The sequence below is a fragment of the Dendrobates tinctorius genome, unplaced genomic scaffold, assembly GCF_039654945.1.
Source record: "Dendrobates tinctorius isolate UK_male_01 unplaced genomic scaffold, ASM3965494v1 ptg000243l, whole genome shotgun sequence".
NCBI classification, from domain to species: domain Eukaryota; kingdom Metazoa; phylum Chordata; class Amphibia; order Anura; family Dendrobatidae; genus Dendrobates; species Dendrobates tinctorius.
This window is the reverse complement of record NW_027361910.1, coordinates 17118912-17146223: the sequence shown is the minus strand read 5'-3', so window position 1 is coordinate 17146223 and position 27312 is coordinate 17118912. Positions and strand designations below refer to the sequence as shown.

At 44.0% G+C, this 27312-nt stretch overlaps 1 protein-coding gene across 1 annotated transcript in view; it reads left to right on the top strand.

Annotated features, from left to right (window-relative positions):
- Positions 1-27312, top strand: part of TMEM132B (transmembrane protein 132B) — a 1036733-nt gene that overhangs the window by 678131 nt on the left and 331290 nt on the right. The window contains exon 4 of the mRNA XM_073557086.1: positions 20901-21087. Coding sequence (XP_073413187.1) covers positions 20901-21087 — 187 coding nt within the window. The remainder of the gene's footprint in view (positions 1-20900; positions 21088-27312) is intronic.

Here is a 27312-nt window from a genome sequence, read left to right as displayed (position 1 = left end):
GGCACAGACCACCGGAGCCTGCACAGACCCCCTGGCAGGCCGGCACAGCCCCCCGAAAGGCCCGTACAGACCCCAGAGAGGCTGTACAAGGGCAGGAAAGGGTTTTTCTTATTCCGATACCGGAAGTCCCATAGACTTGAATGGGACTTCCGGTATCGGAATCGGCGATACCGATACTTTTTTTAAAGATCGGCCGATACCATCCGATACGATACTTTGAAGTATCGGACGGTATCGCTCAACTCTACTCGCTACGCCATTTAGCGATCGGGTTAATGCTTTTTTTTATTGATAGATCGGGCGATTCTGAACGCGATGATACCTAATATGTGTATGTGGGATTTTTTTTTACTGTTTTATTTTGATTGGGGCGAAAGGGGGGTGATTTGAACTTTTAGGTTTTATTAATTTTTTTATGTTTACACATTTTTTTTTAACTTTTGGCATGCTTCAATAGGAGGCTAGAAGCATGCGCAACCTGATCCGCTCTGCTACACATGGGCGATGAGCAGATCGCCCATATGTAGCAAATTTACTCCTGTGCTTTCAGCGCCGACCACCGCCTGAGCCCTCATCAGCCCTTTCAGCGCCTGAGCCCTCATCAAAGCAGGGGATTTGTCTAATGATGGACTGTGTCCGTCATTGGACATTAAGGGGTTAATGGAAGGCTTTTTGGTTCAATAGTTCAATAACTTCATGGTTATAGAAATTTCACAGTATGTATCACACGTCAGTCTATCTAAACTGTTAAATATGTGGTTTTTGGTTCATGGTAAACTAAGCATGAAATAAAAGGATGTTCTTACCCTCTATTAATGAGTCACTTTCCTTTCGACTTGTGCTAAACCAAAGACAAGAATATCTAAATTGGTTAGTCCTTGTTTCTTTTTTATTTTTATAAAGGATATAGTTGTATTATGTCTTTTTTCATCTGCATATAATTAGTAATATGAACCTTTTTCAAAACTGTGGCTTAATATCACCATTATTATAAGTTTGCCCAACCTTGGGAGTACTACTTATCTTTAAAGTGAACTTTGAGGTATTTATGTGAACATCATGTCCTTGTCGGTGGAGGACATCCTGTGAAGCACAGCAAGGAGACAAATTTTCAGATATCAGAAATGACAGAGTACCACGCTGCTTCCAAACGTTTCCATTTTCAGAAACAAAATGATAATGACATCTAATTACAACATTTGATCACACCTGTGCTCCAAACAAAGAAAGTCTCAGTGTTTACCAGCAACGATCACAAGTATGGCGTTGACTTACTCATATAGAAGATATTATTTATTAAGCTTGACCTGCTCTGCTGGGGATGGATTTCTTCTAAAACTCTATTTAACTTTGTTGGAGAGAATTTATACACAGGACCTTTATTTTATATGATGGCGACCTATCATTTATTACCACTGAGTGATAGTGATTGGCACACACCTCTGCATTAAAGCATCTTTTATATTGAAAAGTAGGGTTTTTTAGCCACAAACAATAGCTGCTGTAATACAGCGCTTAAATCGAAACACTTAAGACATTTCTGTTCTAGACTTCCTCATACAGATTTATCAAGTGTTTTTTAGGCTTGTTAAAAAATAGCAGAAATTTCATGATTTTTTTTAAAGGGAACCTGGTAGGCCATTCATGATGCCCAAATTGGGGCCAGCATGAATCATGGCCTGGTTGCATAAAGCAGCTAGGTAAATATTTTTCAGACCTGCTCCAGTATTTCAGAGAAAATATACTTAAAAGCTTCACTCGAGGTCCACAGTAGGAGACCAGACTAGTTTCAGGCTATGGTCCACAAGTGTTTCTTCCTAGTGCTGCAACTACTGATTGACAGGTCTCTCCCTATGCATACGCGAAAGAGAGACCTGTCAATCACCTGCTGCTGCCCTGGCAAGAGTCACAGAAATAACTTGAATCTGACAAAAGTAATAATGAACCATAAATCTATGAAAATGAACAAATGAAAGTCAGACATTGTTTTTCAACCATGCTTCCACAGAATAAAAAAATAAATAAATAAAACTCATGAAATAGGCCTGGACATAAATGATGGTTCTCTTAACTTAATATTTTGTTGCACAACGTTTGAAGCAATCACTACAATCAAATGATTCCTGTAACTGTCTATGAGACTTCTGCACCTCTCAAAAGGTATTTTGGCCCAGTCCTAAAGAGCAAACTGCTCCTGGTGTCTCGTGTTTGAAGGTTGCCTTTTCCAGACGGCATGTTTCAGCTATTTCCAAAGATGCTCAATAGAATTTAGGTCAGTGCTCATAGAAGTCCACTTCAGAATAGTCCAATGTTTTCCTCTTAGCCATTCTTGGTTGTTTTTAACTGTGTGTTTTGGGTCATTATCCTGTTGCAAGACCCATGACTTGCAACTGAGACCAAGCTTTCTGACACTGGGCAGCACATTACTTTCTATGATCCCTTGATAGTCTTGAGATTTCTTTGTACCCTGCACAGATTCTAGACACCCTGTGCCAAATGCAGCAAAGCAGCCCCAGAACATAACAGAGCCTCCTCCATGTTTCACAATAGGGACAGTGTTCTCTTCTTGATATACTTCATTTTTTTGTCTGTGAACATAGAGCTGATGTGCTTGCCAAAAATATCCATTTTTGTTTCATCTCTCCATAGGACTTTCTCCCAGAATCTTAGCAGCTTGTCAACAAGTAGTTTAGCAAATTCCAGTCTGGCTTTTTTATGATTTCTTTTAAACATTGGTGTCCTCCTTGGTTGTCTCCCATGAAGTCCACTTTGGCTCATACAACGATGGATGTTGCGATTTGACACTGATCTTCCTTAAGCTTGAATTTCACCTTTAATCTTTTTAGAAGTTTTTTTGGGCTCTTTTGTTTGTATTATCCGTGTCTTTGATTTGTCATCAATTTTACTCCTGTGGCCTCATCCAAGGAGGTTGGCTACAATCCCATGGAGCATACATGTCACATCGCTGTCAGACTCAGGGCCTGCTGTTCCGGCTTCAGCCACTAGGAGGCGCCGGACTGGCACGTCGCTGTCAGACTCAGGGCCTGCTGTTACGGCTTCAGCCACTAGGAGGCGTCGGACTGGCACGTCGCTGCCAGACTCGGGGCCTGCTGTTCCGGCCTCGGCCACTAGGAGGCGCCGGTCTGTCACGTCGCCGTCAGACTCGGGGCCTGCTGTTCTGGTCTCGGCCACTAGGAGGCGCCGGACCATCACTTTGCCGTTAGACTCGGTGACGGCTGTTCCTGCCTCGGCCACCGGGAGGCGCCGTGGTTCGCCCATGGGTGATAGTGGCAACAGAGAAGGGGCTCCTGCACAGGCATCTGGTGGGCACAGGCTCCGCCCCTCTGTCAGTCATCAGGGGGTTACTGCATCACCATCTGTCCTAGTCCTGGGGGTGGTCCTAAGGACATCATCAGTCCGGGAACCTGTGAGGGATGTCCTGATCCCTCAAATACCTTGGGACTGGTCTTGCAAGCCGCAGGATATATTATTGGTTCCCATGCGTGCTACTGTGTGATGTGCTATAGTTAAACTCTGACCTCAGCCTGGATTTCTGACCATTCTATTGCCTGCCGTTTTTGTACCTCTGCCTCTCTCCCCATTTTTGACGCTGACCTTAGCTTAGATTCCTGACCCTTCTTCTGCCTGCTGATTTTGTACCTTTGCTGCCCTCCTGGTTTTTTACTGACCTTGGCCCGGACTTTAGACCCTCCTTCTGCCTGCTGATTTTGTACCTCTGCTGCCCGCCGGCCTCCGACTCCTGCCTCCGGACCACGATTACGGGTTTTTAGTTTTAACCCCTTGACAGCTACCCCCTGTGCCTTGCTACAATTCCAGATCCCTGTATAGGGGTTAAGGGTCTCGGGGTTACTCGGGGTGTTGTTCCTACTGTAGGCCAGATTCGCAGACGGTCGTCACAATACATTTCTGAATAATATGTACAACTGTATTCACAGGAGCATCAAGCTGCTTGGAGATGGTCTTATAACTTTTACCTTTAACATATTTGTCTATAATTTTCTTTCTAATCTCTTGAGACAACTCTTTCCTTCACTTCCTCGGGTCCATGATGAATGTGATACACACCATGTCACCAAACAGCACAGTGAGTATCTGTAGCCCTCTAGACAGGCCCACTCACTGATTCCAAGATTATAGACACCTGTGATGCTAATTAGTGGGCACACCGCAATTTAACATGTCCCTTTTGTCACATTATTTTCAGTGGTACCGTCATTTCTGTCCAGGCCTATTTCATGAGTTTTTTTTTTTTTGACATTCTGTGGAAGCATGGTTGAAAAGCAACGTCTGACTTTTATTTGTTCATTTTGATTTATTATTACTTTTGTCAGATTCAAGTTATTTCTGTCACCCTTGTGGGTTTTTCTGTCATTAAACGAGGGGTACCAGCAATTTTGGCCACGTGTGTACTTATACCTTGCTGTGTTATAAAAAACAAAACTGAAAATTCATAAAAATGTACTGAAAGTGTGAAAAAACGACTCAAAAATATACTGTCTGTAGTATATTTAACCCATTTTTTCTATTTGATGTATATATCTGAGATTTACAAATGTCAGTTTGCACTCCATTGGATTTATCATTCAGGGTGATCACACTGCTTCTGTCATGGGATGATCAGATACCGAGTCTTACTGATATACACTGTCTTACACTGACATATGTAATAAAGTGTATTACCTATATGATCAAAAGACCAGAAGTCCCGGTGAGAAGTTAATAAGTATTCGGAAAAAATGTATATAACATGTTCTTAAGTGTTAAGAAAAGAATAGGTAAAAAAAACTCTCCCCCAAATACAGTTTAACCCAATAGAAAAATTGTTTAACCTGTAAAAAAACAAATGTCATCAGTAAAAATGTTAACTTGTCCTACAAAAAAAAAAGTTATGGGTCTTGGAATACATGACCCATCCCCCCCAAAAAAAAATCCAAAACAAAACAAATGTTTTTTTCTCTATGAGCCTACCAAGGCATAGCAAAATACATACATTTGCTATCATGTTGACTTTCATTATAAGGCTAACAGAAGTTGAAATGAATAGTGAATTAAACAATTACGTCATTGAAAAAATCTAAGTATGCTGAAAGTAATGATGTAAAAAAGCAAAGTAAAAAATGGTGTCCTCCAGAGGCCCAAAATGAGCCACTTCTTAGGGAGAGTATGACTTCATATTGACTTAAAACTAATGCAAAAACACCAAGAAAAAAAGAAAAATATACAGTCATATGTTAAAGTTTGGGCACCCCTATTAATGTTAACCTTTTTTCTTTATAACAATTTTAGTTTTTGCAACAGCTATTTCAGTTTCATATATCTAATAACTGATGGACTCAGTTATATTTCTGGATTCAAATGAGGTTTATTGTACTAACAGAAAATGTGCAATCTGCATTTTAACAAAATTTGACCGGTGCAAAAGTATGGGCACCTCAACATAAAAGTGACATTAATATTTCGTAGATCCTCCTTTAGCAAAAATAACAGCCTCTAGTTGCTTCCTGTAGCTATTAATGAGTTCCTGGATCCTGGATGAAGGTATTTGTGACCATTCCTGTTTACAAAACAATTCCAGTTCAGTTAAGTTTGATGGTCGCCGAGCATGGACAGCCCGCTTCAAATCATCCCACAGATGTTCAATGATATTCAGGTCTGGGGACTGGGATGGCCATTCCAGAGCATTGTAATTGTTCCTCTGCATGAATGCCTGAGTAGATTTGGAGCGGTGTTTTGGATCATTGTCTTGCTGAAATATCCATCCCCTGCGTAACTTCAACTTCGTCACTGATTCTTGCACATTATTGTCAAGAATCTGCTGATACTGAGTTGAATCCATGCGACCCTCAACTTTAACAGATTCCCGGTGCTGGCATTGGCCACACAGCCCCAAAGCATGATGGAACCTCCACCAAATTTTACTGTGGGTAGCAAGTGTTTTTCTTGGAATGCTGTGTTTTTTAGCCTCCATGCATAACGCCTTTTTGTATGACCAAACAACTCAATCTTTGTTTCATCAGTCCACAGGACCTTCTTCCAAAATGTAACTGGCTTGTCCAAATGTGCTTTTGCATACCTCAGGCGACTCTGTTTGTGGCGTGCTTGCAGAAACGGCTTCTTTCGCATCACTCTCCCATACAGCTTCTCCTTGTGCAAAGTGCGCTGTATTGTTGATCAATGCACAGTGACACCATCTGCAGCAAGATGATGCTGCAGGTCTTTGGAGGTGGTCTGTGGATTGTCCTTGACTGTTCTCACCATTCTTCTTCTCTGCCTTTCTGATATTTTTCTTGGCCTGCCACTTCTGGGCTTAACAAGAACTGTACCTGTGTTCTTCCATTTCCTTACTATGTTCCTCACAGTGGAAACTGACAGGTTAAATCTCCGAGACAACTTTTTGTATCCTTCCCCTGAAAAGCTATGTTGAATAATCTTTGTTTTCAGATCATTTGAGAGTTGTTTTGAGGAGCCCATGATGCCACTCTTCATAGGAGAATCAAATAGGATAACTACTTGCAAGTGGCCACCTTAAATACCTTTTCTCATGATTTGATACACCTGGCTATGAAGTTCAAAGCTCAATGAGGTTACAAAACCAATTTAGTGCTTTAGGAAGTCAGTAAAAAGTAGTTAGGAGTGTTGAAATCAAGAAAATGATAAGGGTGTATATACTTTTGCACCGGTCAAATTTTGTTAAAATGCAGATTGCACATTTTCTGTTAGTACAATAAACCTCATTTGAATTCAGAAATATAACTGAGTCCATCAGTTATTAGATATATGAAACTGAAATAGCTGTTGCAAAAACCAAAATTGTTATAAAGAAAAAAGGTTAACATTAATAGGGGTGCCCAAACTTTAACATATGACTGTATAGGAAACCATTTCTAGAAGCTACTTTACAACACAATGTGCTTCTTATGAAGCTTTAAAGTCAAAACCAGAAATAGATTCATAAGGAATGGTGAATGTAAAGGAAGAATTATACTTATCTTTTTTGCTGGATCACTTTAGGCTTTGGCTAAGAAAACTGGATACAAATTGTAGTGACATTAAAAAAATAATAAACTTCTTGTGAAAGTTGAATTAGGTTAAGTTGAGGAATTGTGTCTGCACATTGCCATTTTGTGTCTTTGGGAGCCATAATGGCTATCTCTGTATGCACATTTTTACAAAGAAAGCAGTCAGACAATGATATGACCACCCACTGGACCAAAAATCCAATCCCAGAAAGATCAGAGAATTAAATGATGGAAACACAGGTTAAATTGAATCTTTTCTCACAAAATTTTATAAAATCAAACTACTCTGCTCCCCCTAATATATAACATGATGATCTCATGGTGACTTGTTCCATTTAACATTTCGACCAATCTGGTCTTTGTTAAGGGAACTATTGTAGAATCGGTACTGCTGATAGCCAGTAATTGATGAGGTTTCTCTCACCATTATGTAATGGGCTGGGTGGCGGAACCCCACTGTGCCTTGGACCAATGAAAGCCTGGAGGGGCATGACTAAAAGCCTCACCTAATCTGACCTCAGATACTCAGCGGAATACGATGCCGTGTTGCGAAGAGAGACCAAGGAGGTGGACTTGGCGCTACAACAGGACTGACCTTGGGTAGATGATAACTGACTCCCTAGGGATGGGTAGTTGGGATGACCCACAGGAAGGTACAGTGGCTGCAGGCAGGTGCTGTAAGAACAAGGGAACCATGGATGCAGACGGACCTGCTGATGTAGAGATGAGTAGAGTTGAGCGAGTTTGTTCGGGTTCCCCCTTATTCAGCAAGCTATAGCACTTACCAAATAAGCTGCAGAGGGAACCTGGGTTCCTGGATTGTGCTGGCTATCAGCTGATCAGCGCCACAGCTGCATGAGTCGTGTCTGTGTGATAGTCACAGCACATGCATGGACAGCCTGTTTGTTGGGCTCTCCATGCATGTGCTGTGACTGTCACACAGATGCGGCACCGATCAGCTGGTGCGATGCATGAAGCCGGGTTCCCTTTGCAGCTGATTCGGTAAACGCTATAGCTTGCCGAATAAGAGGGAACCCGAACAATTTCGCTCAACTCTAGAGATGAGAACTGGCAGGTGTGATTGGACCGGCTGACGTAGAGATGAGCAGTAGCAGGTGCAGTGGGACTGGCTGACGTAGAGATGAGCACTGGTAGGTGCAGTGGGATCGGATGAAGATGAGATGAGCACTGGAAGGTGCAGCAGGATCGGCTGATGTAGAGATTAGCACTGGCAGGTACAGTGGACAGGCTGATGGACAGGCAGGCTGGCATGGGTGACCGACTGATGGCCGCGACTGTCCGGCAGGCACTTTTGGAGAACACATGCAGCCCCTTTAAGAAAGGGGAAGTGTGCGTGCATGCACCCTAAGCACTCGCCAGGCAGCTGCAGACCTGGAAGGAGGAGACGGAGCAGGACGGGGGCCGTTGTGATGAATATGCTGGCATGGCATCTCTGCAGGGGGAGTGGGGCAGCATGCAGAGGCACCCAGTTTAGCAGAAGATAGAGTGCACTAGAGTGTACAAGCCAATGATATCAGGGAACTCTTTAAACGCCAGCTAGCAAAACCCTTTCGGAGTATTGTTGATGCATTGTCATAATGTAAACCACCAATTGTTTTTAATAATTAGAAATACTAACTAATATACATTTTATTACATAAATACTCTAAAAGGATTATTCCCTTCTCAGACAGATGTTCATGTTTGAGCAGTGAATATCTGTATTATTGTGCTAGACATGGGTGGTTGAATCTCTGGAAGTACCTAAATGGGCTTTGTTATGCTTCCTTACTACCCATAATAGTGATGTGTAACTTGCTATTCTGTTTTCTTATCTCCCATTCACTTCAAAGGCTGTTACAAAAGCATCATAGCATAGCCCTCTTCCCCATGAAATGGATGAAGTGAGAAATAATCCTGTAGCTTACTTTTCAATGTCCCACTGGAATGAGAAAATGCTACTTAGGCACAAATATAGTATGTGTGAGGATGTTCGCCATTTCTGAACAAGTCTATGACTGGAACTTGTAAATGAGGGAATATTAAATTTTAGACCTTGTTATTTACAGATATAAAGTTATAAATCTCTACTTGTGATAAAGTCTTTACTAGCGATTTAACCCTTTAATGACAGCCTATAGGTCTTTTTACTGACCTGAGATTTAAGAGAATATCATCCCCATACAGGTGACAATCCAGCAGCTGTCAACTGTACACTATAGCTGACAACCTGCTGCATCAGCCACGATCAGTGTTTGCACCATCCATATCTGTTTAACCCCTTAGTTGCTGCTGTCAAAAGTGACTACATCAAATAAATGATTAATAAATTGTGGGGACTTCCACTTTAATCTAATTGACACGCTGAGATCATGATGTTTGCCATAGCAGTTCATGGCCAAAAGTTTGCGACATTTAGTTGGTAAGCAAACAATTTTTCATTCCTGCTATACCACTTTGCATTAATTCCTGAAGATCACCTGAAGGGTTAATAAGACTAAGAGCTTCACCTAATCTGACCTCAGATACACAGCAGCATACAATACCATGAACCGAAGAGAGACCAAGGAGGGGGACTTGGTGCTACACCAAGACTGACCTTGGGTAGATGACAACTGACTCCCTAGGGATGGGTATTTGGGATGACCGGCAGGAAGGTACAGTGGCTGCTGGCAGGTGCTGTAAGAACAAGGGAACCATGGATACAGATGGACCAGCTGATGTAGAGATGAGTAGAGTTGAGCGAGTTTGTTTAGGTTCCCTCTTATTCGGCAAGCTATAGCACTTATCAAATGAGCTGCAGAGGGAACTCGGGTTCCTGGATTGTGCCGGCTATCAGTGTTTGCAGAGCTATGTCAGTGTTTGCATCATCCATATCTGTTTAACCCCTTAGTTGCTGCTGTCAAAAGTGACTACATCAAATAAAGGGTTAATAGATTGTGGGGGCTTCCACTTTAATCTAATTGACACACCGAGATCATGACTGAGTAGTCCTCATGTTTGCCATAGCAGTTCATGGCCAAATAGCGGCCTTAGAGTCTCCCTGCTTTAGTGATCAGTTCAGAAGTTAGCGACATTTAGGTGGTAAATAGAGTTGAGCGAAACGGGTCAAAAAATTTCAAAAGTCGGGGTTCATGAAACGAAACCCGACCCTAGGATGAGGTCGGCCACGAGGTCGGCGACTTACGCGCCAAAGTCGCGTTTCAAAAGTTTGTTTTGCGCTCTTTTTCAGCCAATCAGGATCCACTGACACTGTGGGCAACGTGATGACATAGGCAGGGGTCACCACCATCTTGCAGAAGGGCATGCAAGTGATTGGCTTGCTTTGGTGGGCGTCACAGGGGTTATAAAAGGGCGTGCACGCCGACCGCCATCTTACTTCTGCCGATCTTAGCATAGGGAGAGGTTGCTGCTGCTGATTCTGTAGGGAGAGCGTTAGGCAGGGAAGAAGAAAAAAAAACTGCTTCTGCTGCTAGCGATTTTGCCTGTACAACACACCAGTCACTGTGTGTGCAGTGCAAGGGGAGGCTATATTGTGGTGGATCAGTGGTGTTGGTTGTTGGGCTGCCTTCTAAGGCTTCCTGACAGCTGCATTGCTGTTTACCCACTGCTCTGCAAACTGCTTTTTTAAAAGCAATTCCAATTTTTTTTTTTGTCCTGCTGAGGTACTGAGCGTGCATTTTTTCACACCATACAGCGGTGTACGCTCCTCACACAGTGCCGTGTAAAGGCTGTTATCACAGCCACAGTGAAGCTATCTGTGTGTCACTCTGTGAGAATAAGTCGAGGACATGTTCCGTTCTTACAGACCTGCACCTACTAGTTTTGTCTAGCTTTCAAACAGTTAAATATATTTGCTGTTTGATCACATTCAAAACTATAGAGAGACAGCGTGTGTCAGTCCGTATACTTAAAAAACACGGAGCTTGACAATTTTACGTACACCAGACAGCCATGTACGTGCACGCTCCTCTTAGTACCGTGTAACGGCTGTTATCACGGCCACAGTGAAGCTATCTGTGGTCACTCTGTGAGAATAAGTCGAGGACATGTTCCATTCTTACAGACCTGCACCTACTAGTTTTGTCTACCTTTCAAACAGTTAAATATATTTGCTGTTTGATCACATTCAAAACTATAGAGAGACAGCGTGTGTCAGTCCGTATACTTAAAAAACACGGAGCTTGACAATTTTACGTACACCGGACAGCCATGTACATGCACGCTCCTCTCAGTACCGTGTAACGGCTGTTATCACGGCCACAGTGAAGCTATCTGTGTGTCACTGTGGAAGGATAAGTGGAGGACTTGTTCCGTTCTTACAGACCTACACTCTAGGGAGATTCCTATTCTGCCCAATTCTACATACACCTTGTAGTTTGTGATACACTAGCCAATTTCTGCCTGTGACATAGCGCTCTGATATTCAGTGGGCCTCACACAATCCAAAAGTGTCCAGTGTCCACTAGTGTGTGCAGAAATTCAAAATCTCCCTTATCCTGTAGTCACTTTTTTCACACCTGTGCCATCGAGCCTGTGACATAGCGCTCTGATATTCAGTGGGCCTCACACAATCCATAAGTGTCCAGTGTCCACAAGTGTGTGCAGAAATTCAAAATCTCCCTTATCCTGTAGTCACTTTTTTCACACCTGTGCCATCGAGCCTGTGACATAGCGCTCTGATATTCAGTGGGCCTCACACAATCCAAAAGTGACCAGTGTCCACTAGTGTGTGCAGAAATTCAAAATCTCCCTTATCCTGTAGTCACTTTTTTCACACCTGTGCCATCGAGCCTGTGACATAGCGCTCTGATATTCAGTGGGCCTCACACAATCCAAAAGTGTCCAGTGTCCACTAGTCTGTGCAGAAATTCAAAATCTCCCTTATCCTGTAGTCACTTTTTTCACACCTGTGCCATCGAGCCTGTGACATAGCGCTCTGATATTCAGTGGGCCTCACACAATCCATAAGTGTCCAGTGTCCACAAGTGTGTGCAGAAATTCAAAATCTCTGTGATCCTGTAGTCACTTTTCTCACACCTGTGCCATCGAGCCTGTGACATAGCGCTCTGATATTCAGTGGGCCTCACACAATCCAAAAGTGTCCAGTGTCCACTAGTGTGTGCAGAAATTCAAAATCTCCCTTATCCTGTAGTCACTTTTTTCACACCTGTGCCATCGAGCCTGTGACATAGCGCTCTGATATTCAGTGGGCCTCACACAATCCAAAAGTGTCCAGTGTCCACTAGTGTGTGCAGAAATTCAAAATCTCCCTTATCCTGTAGTCACTTTTTTCACACCTGTGCCATCGAGCCTGTGACATAGCGCTCTGATATTCAGTGGGCCTCACACAATCCATAAGTGTCCAGTGTCCACAAGTGTGTGCAGAAATTCAAAATCTCTGTGATCCTGTAGTCACTTTTTTCACACCTGTGCCATCGAGCCTGTGACATAGCGCTCTGATATTCAGTGGGCCTATCACAATCCAAAAGTGTCCAGTGTCCACTAGTGTGTGCAGAAATTCAAAATCTCCCTTATCCTGTAGTCACTTTTTTCACACCTGTGCCATCGAGCCTGTGACATAGCGCTCTGATATTCAGTGGGCCTCACACAATCCAAAAGTGTCCAGTGTCCACTAGTGTGTGCAGAAATTCAAAATCTCTGTGATCCTGTAGTCACTTTTTTCACACCTGTGCCATCGAGCCTGTGACATAGCGCTCTGATATTCAGTGGGCCTCACACAATCCAAAAGTGTCCAGTGTCCACTAGTGTGTGCAGAAATTCAAAATCTCCCTTATCCTGTAGTCACTTTTTTCACACCTGTGCCATCGAGCCTGTGACATAGCGCTCTGATATTCAGTGGGCCTCACACAATCCAAAAGTGTCCAGTGTCCACTAGTGTGTGCAGAAATTCAAAATCTCCCTTATCCTGTAGTCACTTTTTTCACACCTGTGCCATCGAGCCTGTGACATAGCGCTGTGATATTCAGTGGGCCTCACACAATCCATAAGTGTCCAGTGTCCACAAGTGTGTGCAGAAATTCAAAATCTCCCCTGTCCTATAGACACCTTGTACCTTGTTTTACATTACTATATAGTTTGTTGGATTTTGTCTACATTTCTACAAAAAATGAGGAAGGCTGGTGGAAGAGGCCGTGGAATTGGGCGGGGGTTGGCAGATGGTAATGATGGTGTTGGTGGTGGATCTGATGGTAGTGGCAAGAGCAAAATAGGACCGAATGCAGGAGGTGTTGAGCCTGCGTCATCGTCTGGCTCCATATGGCTTCGAAGGCTTAGTTTTCTAGGAGTTGGCAAACCGCTTTTAAAGCCAGAGCATCAGGAAAAAGTTTTGTCTTACATTGCTGACTCAGCCTCCAGCTCTATCGCCTCCTCTTCTTCAGTTGTAAAAAGTAAAAGCACTGAGTCGTCATTGGAGGCTCATGTTCATGAACCACACTTTTCCTTGTGTCCATCACCCCAACCAAGATTGAAGGATGATGCAGGCCATACTACTGATTACTCCATGGAGCTGTTTTCACATACCATGCCTGGATTATCAAGTGAAATGGTGAATTACCCAGGCCAAGATGAATCTGACATGGAGTGCACTGATGCACAGCCGCTGATAGATGATTCTGCACTACATTGTCCTTGCAGTGTACAGAGCCAGATTCTGACCCTGATGAGACTCAGGTGCCCCTTCCCGCACACTATACCACCATACACGGTGACACAGAGGAAGGTGCACATGACATTGAAGAGGAGGTGATGGATGACCCAGTTGTTGACCCAGATTGGCATCCATTGGGGGAAGAGGGTGCTGCTTCCAATAGCTCAGATGAGGAGCATCCACAGCAGACATCGACATCGCAACAGCTGTTATCTGGCAGGCCCGGAGCACTCCAAAGACAGGTTCCAAAAATCAAAAGAGTTGCTGGACAGCTTGTCCAGAGGGTCAAAAGATCACAGCGTGCTAGGCCGCAAAATGTCTGCCAAAGTAGGAAGAGTGCAGTGTGGCACTTTTTTGAACAAAATCCTCATGATCAGGCCAAGGTTATCTGTAAGAAGTGCGCAAAGACCTTTAGCCGAGGGAAAAATCTGAAAAGTTTGAATACCAGTTGCATGCTTAGACATTTAACCAGCATGCACTTGCAAGCGTGGACACAACACCAAACCTCAAGTGCCACATGTGCAACTGATCACAAAGAAGGTAGTCAGCAACGCTACATTGTTTCCCCCACTGTAAGCCCACCGGTTAGCACAGCAGCAAATGTTGAGGTGTCGTTGCAAGGCCACAGCAGTCAGGGAATCCCACTGTTATATCAACGAAATACTGAATCTAGGCCATCAGAAAGAACACCAACTCCATCACCATCATCAACCCTCTCTCAGTCCGCCCTGTCCACCGCTACTTCCACCTCTCAAGTCCAGCTCACCCTCCCAGACACTATGAGTAGGTCAAGAAAGTACTCAGTCTCTCATCCGCGTACACTGGGTTTGAACGCCCACATTGCCAAACTAATCTCGTTTGAGATGATGCCCTTTCGGTTGGTGGAAAGCGCAGCTTTCCGTGAACTCATGGCCTATGCAGTACCATGCTATGACCTACCCAGTCGCCACTTCTTCTCTCGCAAAGCCATCCCAGCCCTCCACCATCATGTAAAAGACCGCATTGTCCATGCACTCAAGCAGTCAGTGAGTGGAAAGGTGCACCTCACAACTGATGGATGGTCCAGTCGGCATGGCCAGGGCCGTTACGTGTCCATCACTGCGCACTGGGTTAATGTGGTGGATGCAGGGTCCACAGGGGACAGCGGTGTTGGGACAGTGCTGCCTAGCCCACGGTATAGGAAACAGTTGGCTGTAGGCGTTCCACCCTCCTCCTCCTCCTCCTCCTCCTGCAGATGATGTGTTTGGGCGACAGACACACCGCCGAGGTGCTGGCCGAGTACTTGATGCGACAAACTGAGTCATGGCTGGGCAGTGTACATCTTGAGGCAGGCAAGGTAGTTAGTGATAACGGCCGTAATTTTGTGGCAGCCATAGCCCTTTCAAAACTCAGCCACATACCTTGCTTGGCTCACACCTTGAACCTGGTGGTGCAGTGCTTCCTCAAAAATTATCCGGAGTTAACAGCCCTGCTCCAGAAGGTGCGAAGACTGTGCGCGCACATCCGCCGGTCGCCTGTACACTCCGTTCGTATGCAGAAGCTGCAGCGATTGCTTCACCTTCCCAACCACCGCCTCATTATCGACACTGCAACAAGGTGGAACTCCACCCTGCACATGGTGGAGCGGCTGTGCGAGCAGAGGCAGGCCATAATGCATTTGTGGGAGGATACACGGCCAGGCACTTTGAGAGCAGACATGGAGTTGACAGGTGTGCAGTGGTCGAAGCTGAAAGACCTCTGTAAAGTCCTTCAGTGTTTTGAGGAATGCACACGGCTGGTAAGCGCAGACGACGCCATCCTAAGCATGAGCATCCCACTTATGCGTCTGCTCATGCAAACTTTGACGCACCTTAAGGAGCAGGCGTCTGCAGCCAATGTTGATGAGGAGGAAGAGGAGGAGGGAATCCTTGATGATATTCAGCCATTGTCTGCTCAGGGACCTCTCCTGGATGAGGTGGAGGAAGAAGAGGAGGAGGAGGATGATGATGGGGATGATTACTTAGGGGAGGAGGATGCATCTCGTGGGGCAAGTGAAAATGTTGGCGTGGCAAGGTCTGGTACAGGGTTTGTGCGTGACTGGAGGGATGTGGATTTGCCAGAAAGCGCTCCTCCAACCAGCACTCGCAGTGCATCATTGACACCGGGAACATTGGCCCACATGTCAAATTATGCCTTGCAGATCCTAAAAAGGGACCCCCGCATTGCCAAAATGATGAACGATGATGACTACTGGTTGGCCAGCATCCTGGATCCACGCTATAAAGGCAAATTACAAAACATCATGCCACAGGAGAACCTTGACCTAATATTGGCTAATAAACAAGCAACTCTGGTAAATCGGTTGCTTGAGGCATTCCCAGCACACAGCAGCGGTGATGGTTCTCACACGAGCCGTACGGGCCGGGGGCAGCTTGGCAGAGGTGTTCGTGGTGCACACAGCAGAAGTGGCGTTGGAGACAGGGGTTTCATGACAATGTTGTGGACTGATTTTTCAAGTACCGCTCACACAACTGGTAATACTGCATCGATGGAAAGTGACAGGAGACAGCAGTTGTCAACTATGGTTACAAACTACTTTTCCTCCCATACAGATGTTAACCCACACAGGTCATTCCCCTTTGACTATTGGGCCGCTAAACTGGACACTTGGCCTGAAATGGCACAATATGCCTTACAGGAGCTCGCTTGCCCAGCTGCAAGTGTGCTATCGGAAAGAGTCTTCAGTGCAGCTGGATCAATCCTGACAGAAAAAAAGGACCCGTCTGTCAACCCAAAATGTGGATGATCTAACCTTCATTAAAATGAACCATGCATGGGTTTCCAAGGATTTTGTCCCACCTTCCCCTGATGACACATAGGGTGACAGAAAAATGGCTTGCTTTGGTCCACCTCTTCCTGGGACTTGACCTATTTCACCTTTTGCATCAGCTGAATGTCCAACATCAACATATGCCACTTTCTAAAACTCCCTAACTGTGCTGCCTCCCCCCCCATGGCCGGTGTCACCACCTAGCGCACGACACCGTGCGAGTGCCGTTGCCCTGGACAGGTGGGTAGGCCGACTCTTGGGCGCGGGCACTGGCACAGGGTCGCTCATAGTGCAATCAAGTGTCTCTGACGGTGGTGGCGCACACCCGCCGTCAGACACATCGCCGTACTATGAGGGGCCCAGTGCCAGTACCGACGCCCACGAGTGGGCCCCCCTTGCTTGTGCAGGGCCCCAGCATTTGCAATCTTTACCTCTCCCTGCTCCTCCGCTGTGTAGTTTGGGCCGTCAAATCCATACTGTGCCTGACACCGTCTGAGCCTGCCTCCTGATGTATAGACATATATTTTGAATGTGTACGCTATCCATACATGTTATCCGGGGATACGGTACCCTTTCTCACCTTTGTGCAATCACGTGCAGTCCATACTGGGCCTAACACCGTCTGAGCCTGCCTCCTGATGTATAGACATATATTTTGAATGTGTACGCTATCCATACATGTTATCCGGGGATACGGTACCCTTGCTCACCTTTGTGCAATCACGTGCAAGCCATACTGGGCCTAACACCGTCTGAGCCTGCCTCCTGATGTAGTGACATATATTTTGAATGTGTACGCTATCCATACATGTTATCTGGGGATACGGTACCCTTTCTCACCTTTGTGCAATCACGTGTAATCCATACTGGGCGTGAGAACGGCTGGCAAGCTGTTAAGCAAGCTACAGCACCTGTGGTTTGCACACGTAAGTTTTTCATTTTTTCAGGAATGACGGTTAGGCCTAATTCCGGAACTGCGGTTGACCTGCACTTACTGGGAAATCATCGTTCGCGGGTAATAATTGTTATCAGTGATCCCCATCACTAACGTTGTTCAGCGGGTTATCTGCACCTGTAAGCGACAAACGCTGGCCTTTTCAGTGTAGCGCACATGCAGCCACGGACATGTAAGGGCATGACACACCAGTTATTGGCCAATCTCATGTGCCAGAGCCTCACGTGTCCCTCTAGTAAGCCGGACTCGGACCGCGGGGCATGACGGAGTCTCGTTCGTTAACGTAATTAAGCTTGCAATGTGTGCATCTTTTCTGTAGCTGGCATGGTTGAGGTTTCCCAGGTGGAGTCGAATTTAACCGTAGGCTCCACTCCTGGTGGTGCCCTTCTGGACATTCCTTTAAGGTTCAGCTTTGCAACCATACTGCCCACGTAAAACAAACACTTTGCCTTCATGAACGCTGTTTGGAGGGTCATGACTCGTGGGAAAAACGCCGCCCAATCAGTTAACCTGCTAGAGAGATCCTTCGTTGCTCCCAAGCATGACATCACACTCCCTAGGAGGAAGGTAATGCCACTGTGGCGACCGTACTCCTGGGGGCGACACAAGTGCACTGATGCCCAGCCGCTGCTCGATGAATCTGCTGGTACATTGACCCAGACCACTACATTCCCCTCGCACGCTACACGGCCTGAATCTGACCCTGATGAAACTCAGGTTACCCTTCCCATATACAGTTCCATCTTACACGGTGACAAAGAGGAAGCTGCAGATGAAAGTGCAGGTTCGGCCCACCTGCCATCAGACACACCACCGTACTATCAGGGGCCCTGTGCCAGTGCCGTCGCCAACGAGTGGGCCCCCCCTGCTTGCTCAGGATCACAGCACTTGCAAGGTTGAAATACTGTGCAGTGAGATGGAAGATGGGGACGACAAGGAGTCCAGACTAGTACAGGGATTCCCTAGCGAGGAGACTTATTTGATTGTTTTCAATGTTGGGACAGCAATTTTTGGGGAGCACTATACTCTTGAGAATGATAGATGGGGCCCACCATACACTGGAACATTCCAAAGGTGGACATCAGACACTGGAGCAGCATTTACAGGTCCCATTATACAATAGAGCATTAGAAATGGGGCCCATTATGTTTGGAGCATTATTTGGGCCCATAAGACAGTGGAGCTTCATCCATGGGGACCAACATATACTGTAGCATTATGTGGAGCTCATCATATACTGTTTCAAACATTATATGGGACCAATGATTCTGTATGGAGAAATAGATGGGCCTCATCATGAGATGTAAAAAGTGAAGTATTTTTCATTGTACTATACCGCTATTTCTCTGCCGTATCGGAGCATGATGAGTTGTGGTATGTGTTAAAGGGGCACTCTTTCGCCCAGGGCACATGAAAACCTGGAGCCAGCCCTACCCCCCCACAACTTTAGCCAAATAACCCACATTTTTCAGTGCATAACTTGTATTATGAAGTTAATTAAGGTTGACAAGCTTAAGCAAGAAGAATTGATGCTTTTGGCATTCAAATGGGCACTGTAGGTGTGTTTCCTGTCCTCCTCTCATTGCCGACTTTTATTCCCCATTGACTTACATTGGGTTTCGTGTTTCGGGACGACCCCGACTTTTCCCTATAATCGGCCGATCTTGCTCGACCCGACTTTTGGAAAAGTCGGGTTTCACGAAACGAAACTCGACCCTAAAAAAACAAAAGTCGCTCAACTCTAGTGGTAAACAAACATTTTTTTCATTCCTGCTATACCACTTTTTGCATTAATTCCTGAAAATCACCTGAAGGGTTAATAAACTAACAGCAGTTTTCAATATGTCAGGTTGTGCTGTTTTTAAAATGGTATTCCTTTTGGGGGTTTTCCAATATATAGCACTCCCAAATTCACTACAAAAAAATAAAATTTGTTAATTTCCTTGTAAAAATGAAAAATTACTGCTACATTTTAAAACCTCCTACAAGACTAACAAAATAAATTAGCGTGTCATGATCCAGTCCGGGTTTTGAGTCTTGTGTGCCCCTTTCCTGGGCTGATCATTTCAAGGGTTAACTTTGCCTGGCCTCGTTTTGGGTTCAGGTCTGCTATTTCTTCCTGCTGCGTCCTGAAGGCCATATCAGTTATGTTTTCTGCCTACAGCGTGAGTATCTGACTCTGGTAGTACCTTGATTTGTCCTGCTGCACTTTGTGACCTTTTCCGTGTCTGTTCCTCCCTCTCTGCCCATCCCATCTTAGTGTTTCCTGATTACTTTTGGATTTCTAAGTGTTTGACTCGGCTTTGACTCTGACTTGATATTGCCCCTGGTCCCTGGTACTTCTGCCTTTTGTCTGGTATTGACCTTTTGGCTCTCCACTGTACTAGTTTTTCCCCTTTGCACTGCGTGACGGTCTATGTTTTGACTCGGCTTGTTTGACTATTCTGCTGCCACCTCTTGGTAGCTTCGCTGCAACACTGCAGGTTTGCCCTTGCTGACTTGTTACTATTCTTCCACTCTATTGCCATCTTGTGGAGGTTGTAGTTACCTGCATAGCTGCAGCGTGACATAGCGTTTTAAAAATAGTGCTGATGAAAGGCAGACTTGTGGGAAATGTTATTTATTAATGTTTTTGTTTGGTATGACTATCTGGATCAAAGGGATAATCATTCAAAGTCTGAAAAATGCAATTTTTTAAACATTTTTGTCAAGTTTCTGATATTTTTTTTTAAATAAACATAAAAACTATCAACCTAAATTTACCATTATCATAAACTATAATGTGCCAAGATAAAAATCTCAAAATCAAAGGGATTTGTTGACGCGTTCCAGAATCATCACCACATAAAGTGACACTGGTCCAAATTTAAAAAATTGTCCCCGTCATTAAGGGGTTAAATATATTCAGCTTTTTTATATATATATATATATACAGTATATTATGTACGCATGAATACATACATATATATATGTTACACACCCATGCAAACAGCACAAAAAAGCCACAAAACTGATATGCATTCCAGGGACCTAAAATATGTGTCAGACCCAGATCCTTGTCATATATGAGAGGTGATGACACAAGAATTCCTAAAAAAGGTAGACAACACTTTCTAGTGACAATCTCACAGGAAAAGGCACTGATGTCTCAAGGCCATCGGAGAAGGTGTAGTTTGCCTCCTAATAGGAAAGTGTGGCATGCACGCTAATTAGAAAGATTGCTTCTATCAGACAGGTATAGGAAAAAGGACTTGTGAGTCACCTGTGATAAATTAGAGCTATTGCAGAATTGATTAGATGATTTATGCTTTGATCAGTGCGGTAAAGATGGAACATCCATGCTAATTCATTACCACGAGGTGAGGCTGTTATTTATGTTTGTGGGAGCTTTGTTAGAAGCAGTGACATTTTCTCGATTTCTTTCAGACTCAACAATTCACATTATGAAATTCTGCAGATGGACTTTGAAATGGACATTGGCAGTGGTTTGGCTGGTGCCCAACAGATTACGTGGCAGGTGGAATACCCAGAAGAAGACTCTGCCAGTGAACTTGTAATTTCGGAAATCTTCGTCAGCCAAGCAGCATTTACAGGGATTGTTCCTATTGCCATGGTACAGTAAAACCTTCTTTATTAAAATCCATAGGTTGATTTTTACTCAGATGTTGGCACATGAGTGTCTTATCTACATTATTCAAGAACATCTCTATTATTCATCATGTTTGCGGATTAAATGTTCAATTAGGCCAGTGATTGTCAAAGAGTAGGAAATATTGTGGAATATTTATCATGATTTGCACCATGTTTATGATGTGTGTTAGACACTTTTCATGCCTTATCCGCCTAGGGGGTGGCATAGCTGAAAAAGCCATGATTTATCGGGAAAAAGGGCATTACGTAACATGCAAAAAATGTACCAAACAACGTGTCAAAATGATTGCACACATTTCTGGCACAAAGTAAGCTAACGAGGAATTTTCCATTTTATTGTTTTCAGTTCTTTCTCCCCTACTTCCAAGAATCATACTTTTCTATTCTTTTGTCCACATAGCCGTGTGAGGGCAGGCTTGTTTTTTTTGGGGGGCACGTTGCAATTTTGAATTACGCCATTTATGTTTTCATGTGATGCACTGGAAGGCAGGCAAAAAATTCCAAGTGCATTGAAATTGTAAAAAAAAGTGTAATTCTCCAATTGTTTTTTTTTTCTTTTTCTTTTATTTACCATGTTTTTTCACTATACGGTAAAACTGGCCGGGAAATATGATTCTCAAGGTCAATACGAGTACTCAGATACCAAAAATGTGTAGTTTTTTTATATTTAAGTGGTGAAAAGAAATTTGGAAATATAAAAAAAAATCGCTTGTGTTGCTATTTTCCGAGACCCATAATGTTTTCAATTTGGGGCTGTATGATGGCTTATTTTCTGTGCCCTGAGCTGATGTTTTTATTGATACTATTTGAGGGTAATATGGTTTGATCGCCTCTTATTGCAATATTGCAGTGCCAAAAATGTAATTCTGGCATTTGAATTTTTTTCTCATGGTGGCGTTTACCAATTGAATTGATTTATTTTTATATTTTGATAGATCTGACATTTTGAATTCAGCAACACCAAGTGTTTATTTATTTTTTCATTTTTGTATTTTCAATGGGGCAAAAGAAATTTAACTTTTGTCATATTTTTAAAAACCCTTTTTTTTTCCGTTTTTTAATAGTCTCTAAGGGGACATACAGCTGCAATCATCCGCTCGCTTGCACTATACATAACAGTGCAACATCACTGCTACAGTATGTCTAGTGAAAAATCACACTGTCCTAATCTCCTGGGAACACCAGCTACAGACTGGCTTTCACAGGGGAATTGTCATGACAAGCACAGAGGTCTTCAACAGACTTCTGGCTGTCATGCCAATCCATTCGCGTCCCACGATCACATCACAGGCATGCCGATGACCGTGTGGATTGATGTGCCCCGGAGCTGGCGCGTGTTAGATGCCACTGTCAGAGATTGATAGTGGCATTTAACAGGTTAATAGCAATTATTTTCCAAGAAAGTCAGGAATACGACTTATCATTTTAAATATATGTCATGTCATGACAGAATTAGGCTAGTGTTAAAATTAGACAGAATGATCAAACAATATGTAGCACATGAGAAATTTGGCATATTTTAAGACTTTAGTGTCACAACTCTGTTGTCAGATTAGCCAGGGCCAGGGGCTTCTTCCCTGTCCGCAATGTTAGAGTTGCCCTAGCTAGCTCTGCTCCCCGGATGGTGAAGACATTGGGGTGTCGTATCTTGCTGGAATTTTGAATCAGCCCTATATCTGTCCCCCTCCCCTACCCAGGGAAGTGGGGACTAATATGTTATGAATATACACAAACCAAGCAAACAAGGAAGGATGTACAGGGATGAAGGAAAAATACCATTCATACAAATATGCACTCACAAACAACAAAGGGAAACACCATAGAGGAAAGGAATGTAAAGCAAATAGTAGAGGAAGAGGATTTGCAAACTGCCAAAAGGTCCAAGCAACAGTCATGGAGCAATACTCCAAACAATAAAAAAAATCCCAGAAAAGGGATCTCCTGAACAAAGGACATTTCTCTGGTTTGACAAATAATTTATTGTTTCTGAGTATCTGAAGGACTTGCCTGACATGTACCTGATGTGCCTGGTGACACGAGGTCAGGAGAAAAAATATAAAAGTCATCAAGGTAGATCACAACAAACCTACCTGCCAGGTGACTAAACAAAGTGCTGAAAGATGGCAGGAGTATTATTCAACCCAAATGGTATCCCAAGGTTTTAATAGTGTTCCTCAGGTGTATTGAAGGCTGTCTTCAACTCACCCCCCTCCTTGATGCAAATGAGATTACAAGCCCCCATGAGATCCAGTTTAGAAAACCATTTGGCTCCCACAATCTGATTAAAGAGATCCCAGATGAGAGGGAGAGGATATGGATTCCGGACCGTGATCCAATTGAGTTTGCGAAAGTTTAGGCAAGGGCATAACCACCTGTCTTTTTTCTTGACAAAGAAAAACCCTGCAGCAGCGGGAGATGAAGAAGTTCGGATATGACCCTTTGGCAGACTAGAGAAATAGTCCTTCATGGCTTACTTCCATGACCAGAGATATTGTTTAACTAGCTCTTTGGCAGCTTGGTCCCAGGAATGAGATTAAGGGTGCAAGGGTGCAATCATATGGATGATGTGGAGGCAGTTCCTGACACTCCTGTAATGAATACATATCCCCAAAGTCAGACAGGTATTTAGGCAGAGATTGGGTACCCACCCTTGCCAGGTGGGTGACCAAGCAGTGTTCTTGGCAATACTCTCATCATTTCACTATCTCCTGAGTCTGACAGTCTATCACAGGGTTGTGGAGCATTAGCCAAGGTAGTCTAAGAACCACAGGAGAGGCAAGCCCTCTAGCACAAAACAATCTATAATTTCAGAGTGCATGATCCCTACCTGTAGATGCAACATACGGGTGACCTGAGTAAAGTACTCCTGGCTCAAGGGTATTGATCTAGACAACTCTTGTGGTTTGAGGCCATGGGCCTGGATGAACCTAGCTAAGATCAAATATCCAGAAAGGCAGAAAAGACCACCTTATCTTTGCCAAGATGATCTCGGCTAGTAAAAAAAATTTGAGATCTACCAACGGAGGAAATAAGAACACCTGGGTTGCCAACCTCTCGTGCTCCTTAGTTTTCCAGTGGCTTATTAAGAAGGGTGTGGAAGAACAAGCACCCACAAAATGACACTTTCCACCACAGAAAGAACACGCTCCCCTTTATACCAAACTACCGTTGGACCAACAGAACGTGGCGCCCCACCCAACTGTATGAGTTCCTCGGGAAACTCAGACCCAGGTTCTCTTGACTCCGGGCCCCCCCCGTAAATTGGAATGTCTCTTTATGTGTCTTACGAAGACAGCGGTCCACACGGATGGCCAGAGACATGGCTGCCTCAAGGGAGACTGGAGCCTCATGCAGGGCAAAGGCATCCTTTACCCTTACAGATAATGCTTGATAGAACTGTCTGTGGAGTTCAGGGTCATTCCACTTAGTATTGGTGGACCACCTCTGAAACTCTGAGTAATACTCCTCCACTGGCCGGTCACTCAGCACCTGAAAAATTTTTTCAACTGTCCGTAGTGACTGAGAGTCGGCTGGGAGAGAAAATGCCCAGGCTTGAGGGCCACCCTAAAGGAGTGAAATTAAGATCCACACCCATTGCTCCTCAGTTCCAAAGGAGTGAGGATGCAATTTAAAGTAAAGCCTACCTGCCTCCCTGAAAAAAAACAAGCCTGCCAAGATCCCCAGAGAACCTGTCAGGCAAAGGTACCTTGGGCTTCACTAGGGGTTGTCTGGGAGTTGCAGTCCCCAAACCAGATATGTTTGGGTGCTGCAAAACCGCAGCGCGAAGATCTGCCACCTCCAGACTGAGGTGCTATAGTTGCCCCACCAGAGCAGTAATAAGAACAATTTTAACAGTGTTTAAAATTACACAGACTGATCAAACAATATGAAACACATGATAAATTTGGCACATTTTAAGACTTTACTGTCACGACTCTGTTGTCAGATTACCCGAGGCCAGGGGCTCCTTTCCTGTCCCTAATGCTAGGGATTCCCTTGTTATTCCTGCTCCCTGGATTACTTCTAATGGTGAAGACACAGGTGCCAAGTACCTTGTTGAACTCCTGAATCAGCCCTATATAGGTTCCCCTCCCCCACCCAGGAAAGTTGGGAATAATAGTAAATGAATATACACGAGCCAAACAAGGAAGCACGTACAGGGATAAAGGAAGCAATCATACAAATATGCATTCACAGACTACAGAGGGGAACACTGGGGTGAAAAGTAATGTAAACCAAATAGTAGAGGTAAAGGATTTACGAACAGCCAAAAAGTTCAAACAGTCACAGAACAATACTCCAAACGCCTCTACCAACAGCCGTCTCCTCCACGCCACACTAGGCAGTACAAGACTTAACACGATTGCCAGAGGCAAGTAAATATAGGAGAGGATCATCTAAGCAGGGCGGCTTCTTAGACTCCAAGCTGAACAGTTTAACCCCTTTCTGACATGAGCCATAAAAGGCATATGGCGGATTCCCCATGTTTGATGCTCCGGTGCTGAACCTGCACATTTCCAGGCACATAACAACTGATCTATACAGCTGACATTGTGACTGCAACAGCTGTGGGTGGAATCACGATTCACCCTAGTTAAAATGCTGCTGTCAATCTCTGACAGCAGAATTTAACTCATGCTTACAGGAAGCGCCACTGGTTCTGTCTATCTTTGACCCCGTTGCATGGTTGGGGGTACCGATCAGTCGGCATGACAACCAGAGGTCTGCAGCAGATCTCTGTGTTTGTCATTGACAGATTGTTATGAATGCTGCCCGCCATGGGCAGCGCTCATAGCGGGTGAACATTTCTGCTACACAGGCATGCAAAAAGTAAAAGAAAAATGTTTTTAAAAATCCATAAAAATAAAAGTTCAAATCACCCCCTTTTGCCTCATTCAAAATAAAACAATAAAAAAATCAAATATGCACATATTTGGTATCGCTGCATTCAGAATAGCCTGATACGTATCTAAATATAAAAAAATAATTAACCCGATCGCTAAACGGCCTAATGAGAAAAATATTTTAAACACCAGAATTATGTTTTTTTGGTCACTGCTACATTGAATAAAATGCAATAATGGGTGATCAAAGCATTGTATGTACACCAAAATTGTGTCAATAAAAACGTCAGCTCGGCATGCAAAAAATAAGCCATCACCCAGCCCCAGATGATGAAAAATGGAAACGCTACAAGTCTCGGAAAATGGCGCCATTTTTTTTAAACAAATTTGTGATTTTTTTTCACCTCTTAAATAAAAAAGACCCTATACATGTTTGGTGTCTGTGAATGCATAATGACCTGGAGATTCATAATGACAGGTCAGTTTCAGCATTTAGTGAACATTGTAAAATAAAAACTTTGGAATTCCACTTTTTTTGCAATTTCACTGCACTTGGAATTTTTTCCCATTTTTCAGTACATGATATGTTAAAACCAATGGTGTCGTTCAAAAGTACAAATTGTCCCACAAAAACAAGCCCTCACATGGCCATATTGAGAGACAAATTAAAAAGTTATGGTTCTGGGTAGAAGGAGAACAAAAAACGAAAATTCAAAAACGGAAAATGTCCTGGAGGTTAAGGGGTTAAGTCCTGCAATGCTAACAGAAGCCTGCATCATTTAATATGAAGGAGATGTGCTTCTAATCAGTGCAGGAGTACGTGAATTCAGACACTGCAGTCTTCTGGCCCGCTCTGTTGCGGTAAACCCATTACATTTGGTTAAGTTTGTACTGTGTAAAAATTAGGTTGTTTTGATAAGTAATACACTGCTCAAAAAATAAAAGGAACACTTAAACAACAGAATATGACTCCAAGTAATTCAAACTTCTGTGAAATCAAAATGTCCACTTAGGAAGCAGCACTGATATACAATCAATTTCACATGCTGTTGTGCAAATGGAATTGACAACAGATGGAAATTATTGGCAATTGTCAAGACACCCTCAATAAAGGAGTGGTTCTGCAGGTGGGGACCACAGACCACATCTCAGTACCAATGCTTTCTGGCTGATGTTTTGGTCACTTTTGAATGTTGGTTGTGCTTTCACACTCGTAGTAGCATGAGATGGACTCTACAACCCACGCAAGTGGCTCAGGTAGTGCCGCTCATCGAGGATGGCACATCAATGCGAGCTGTGGCAAGAAGGTTTGCTGTGTCTGTCAGCGCTTAGTTACCCCCTGT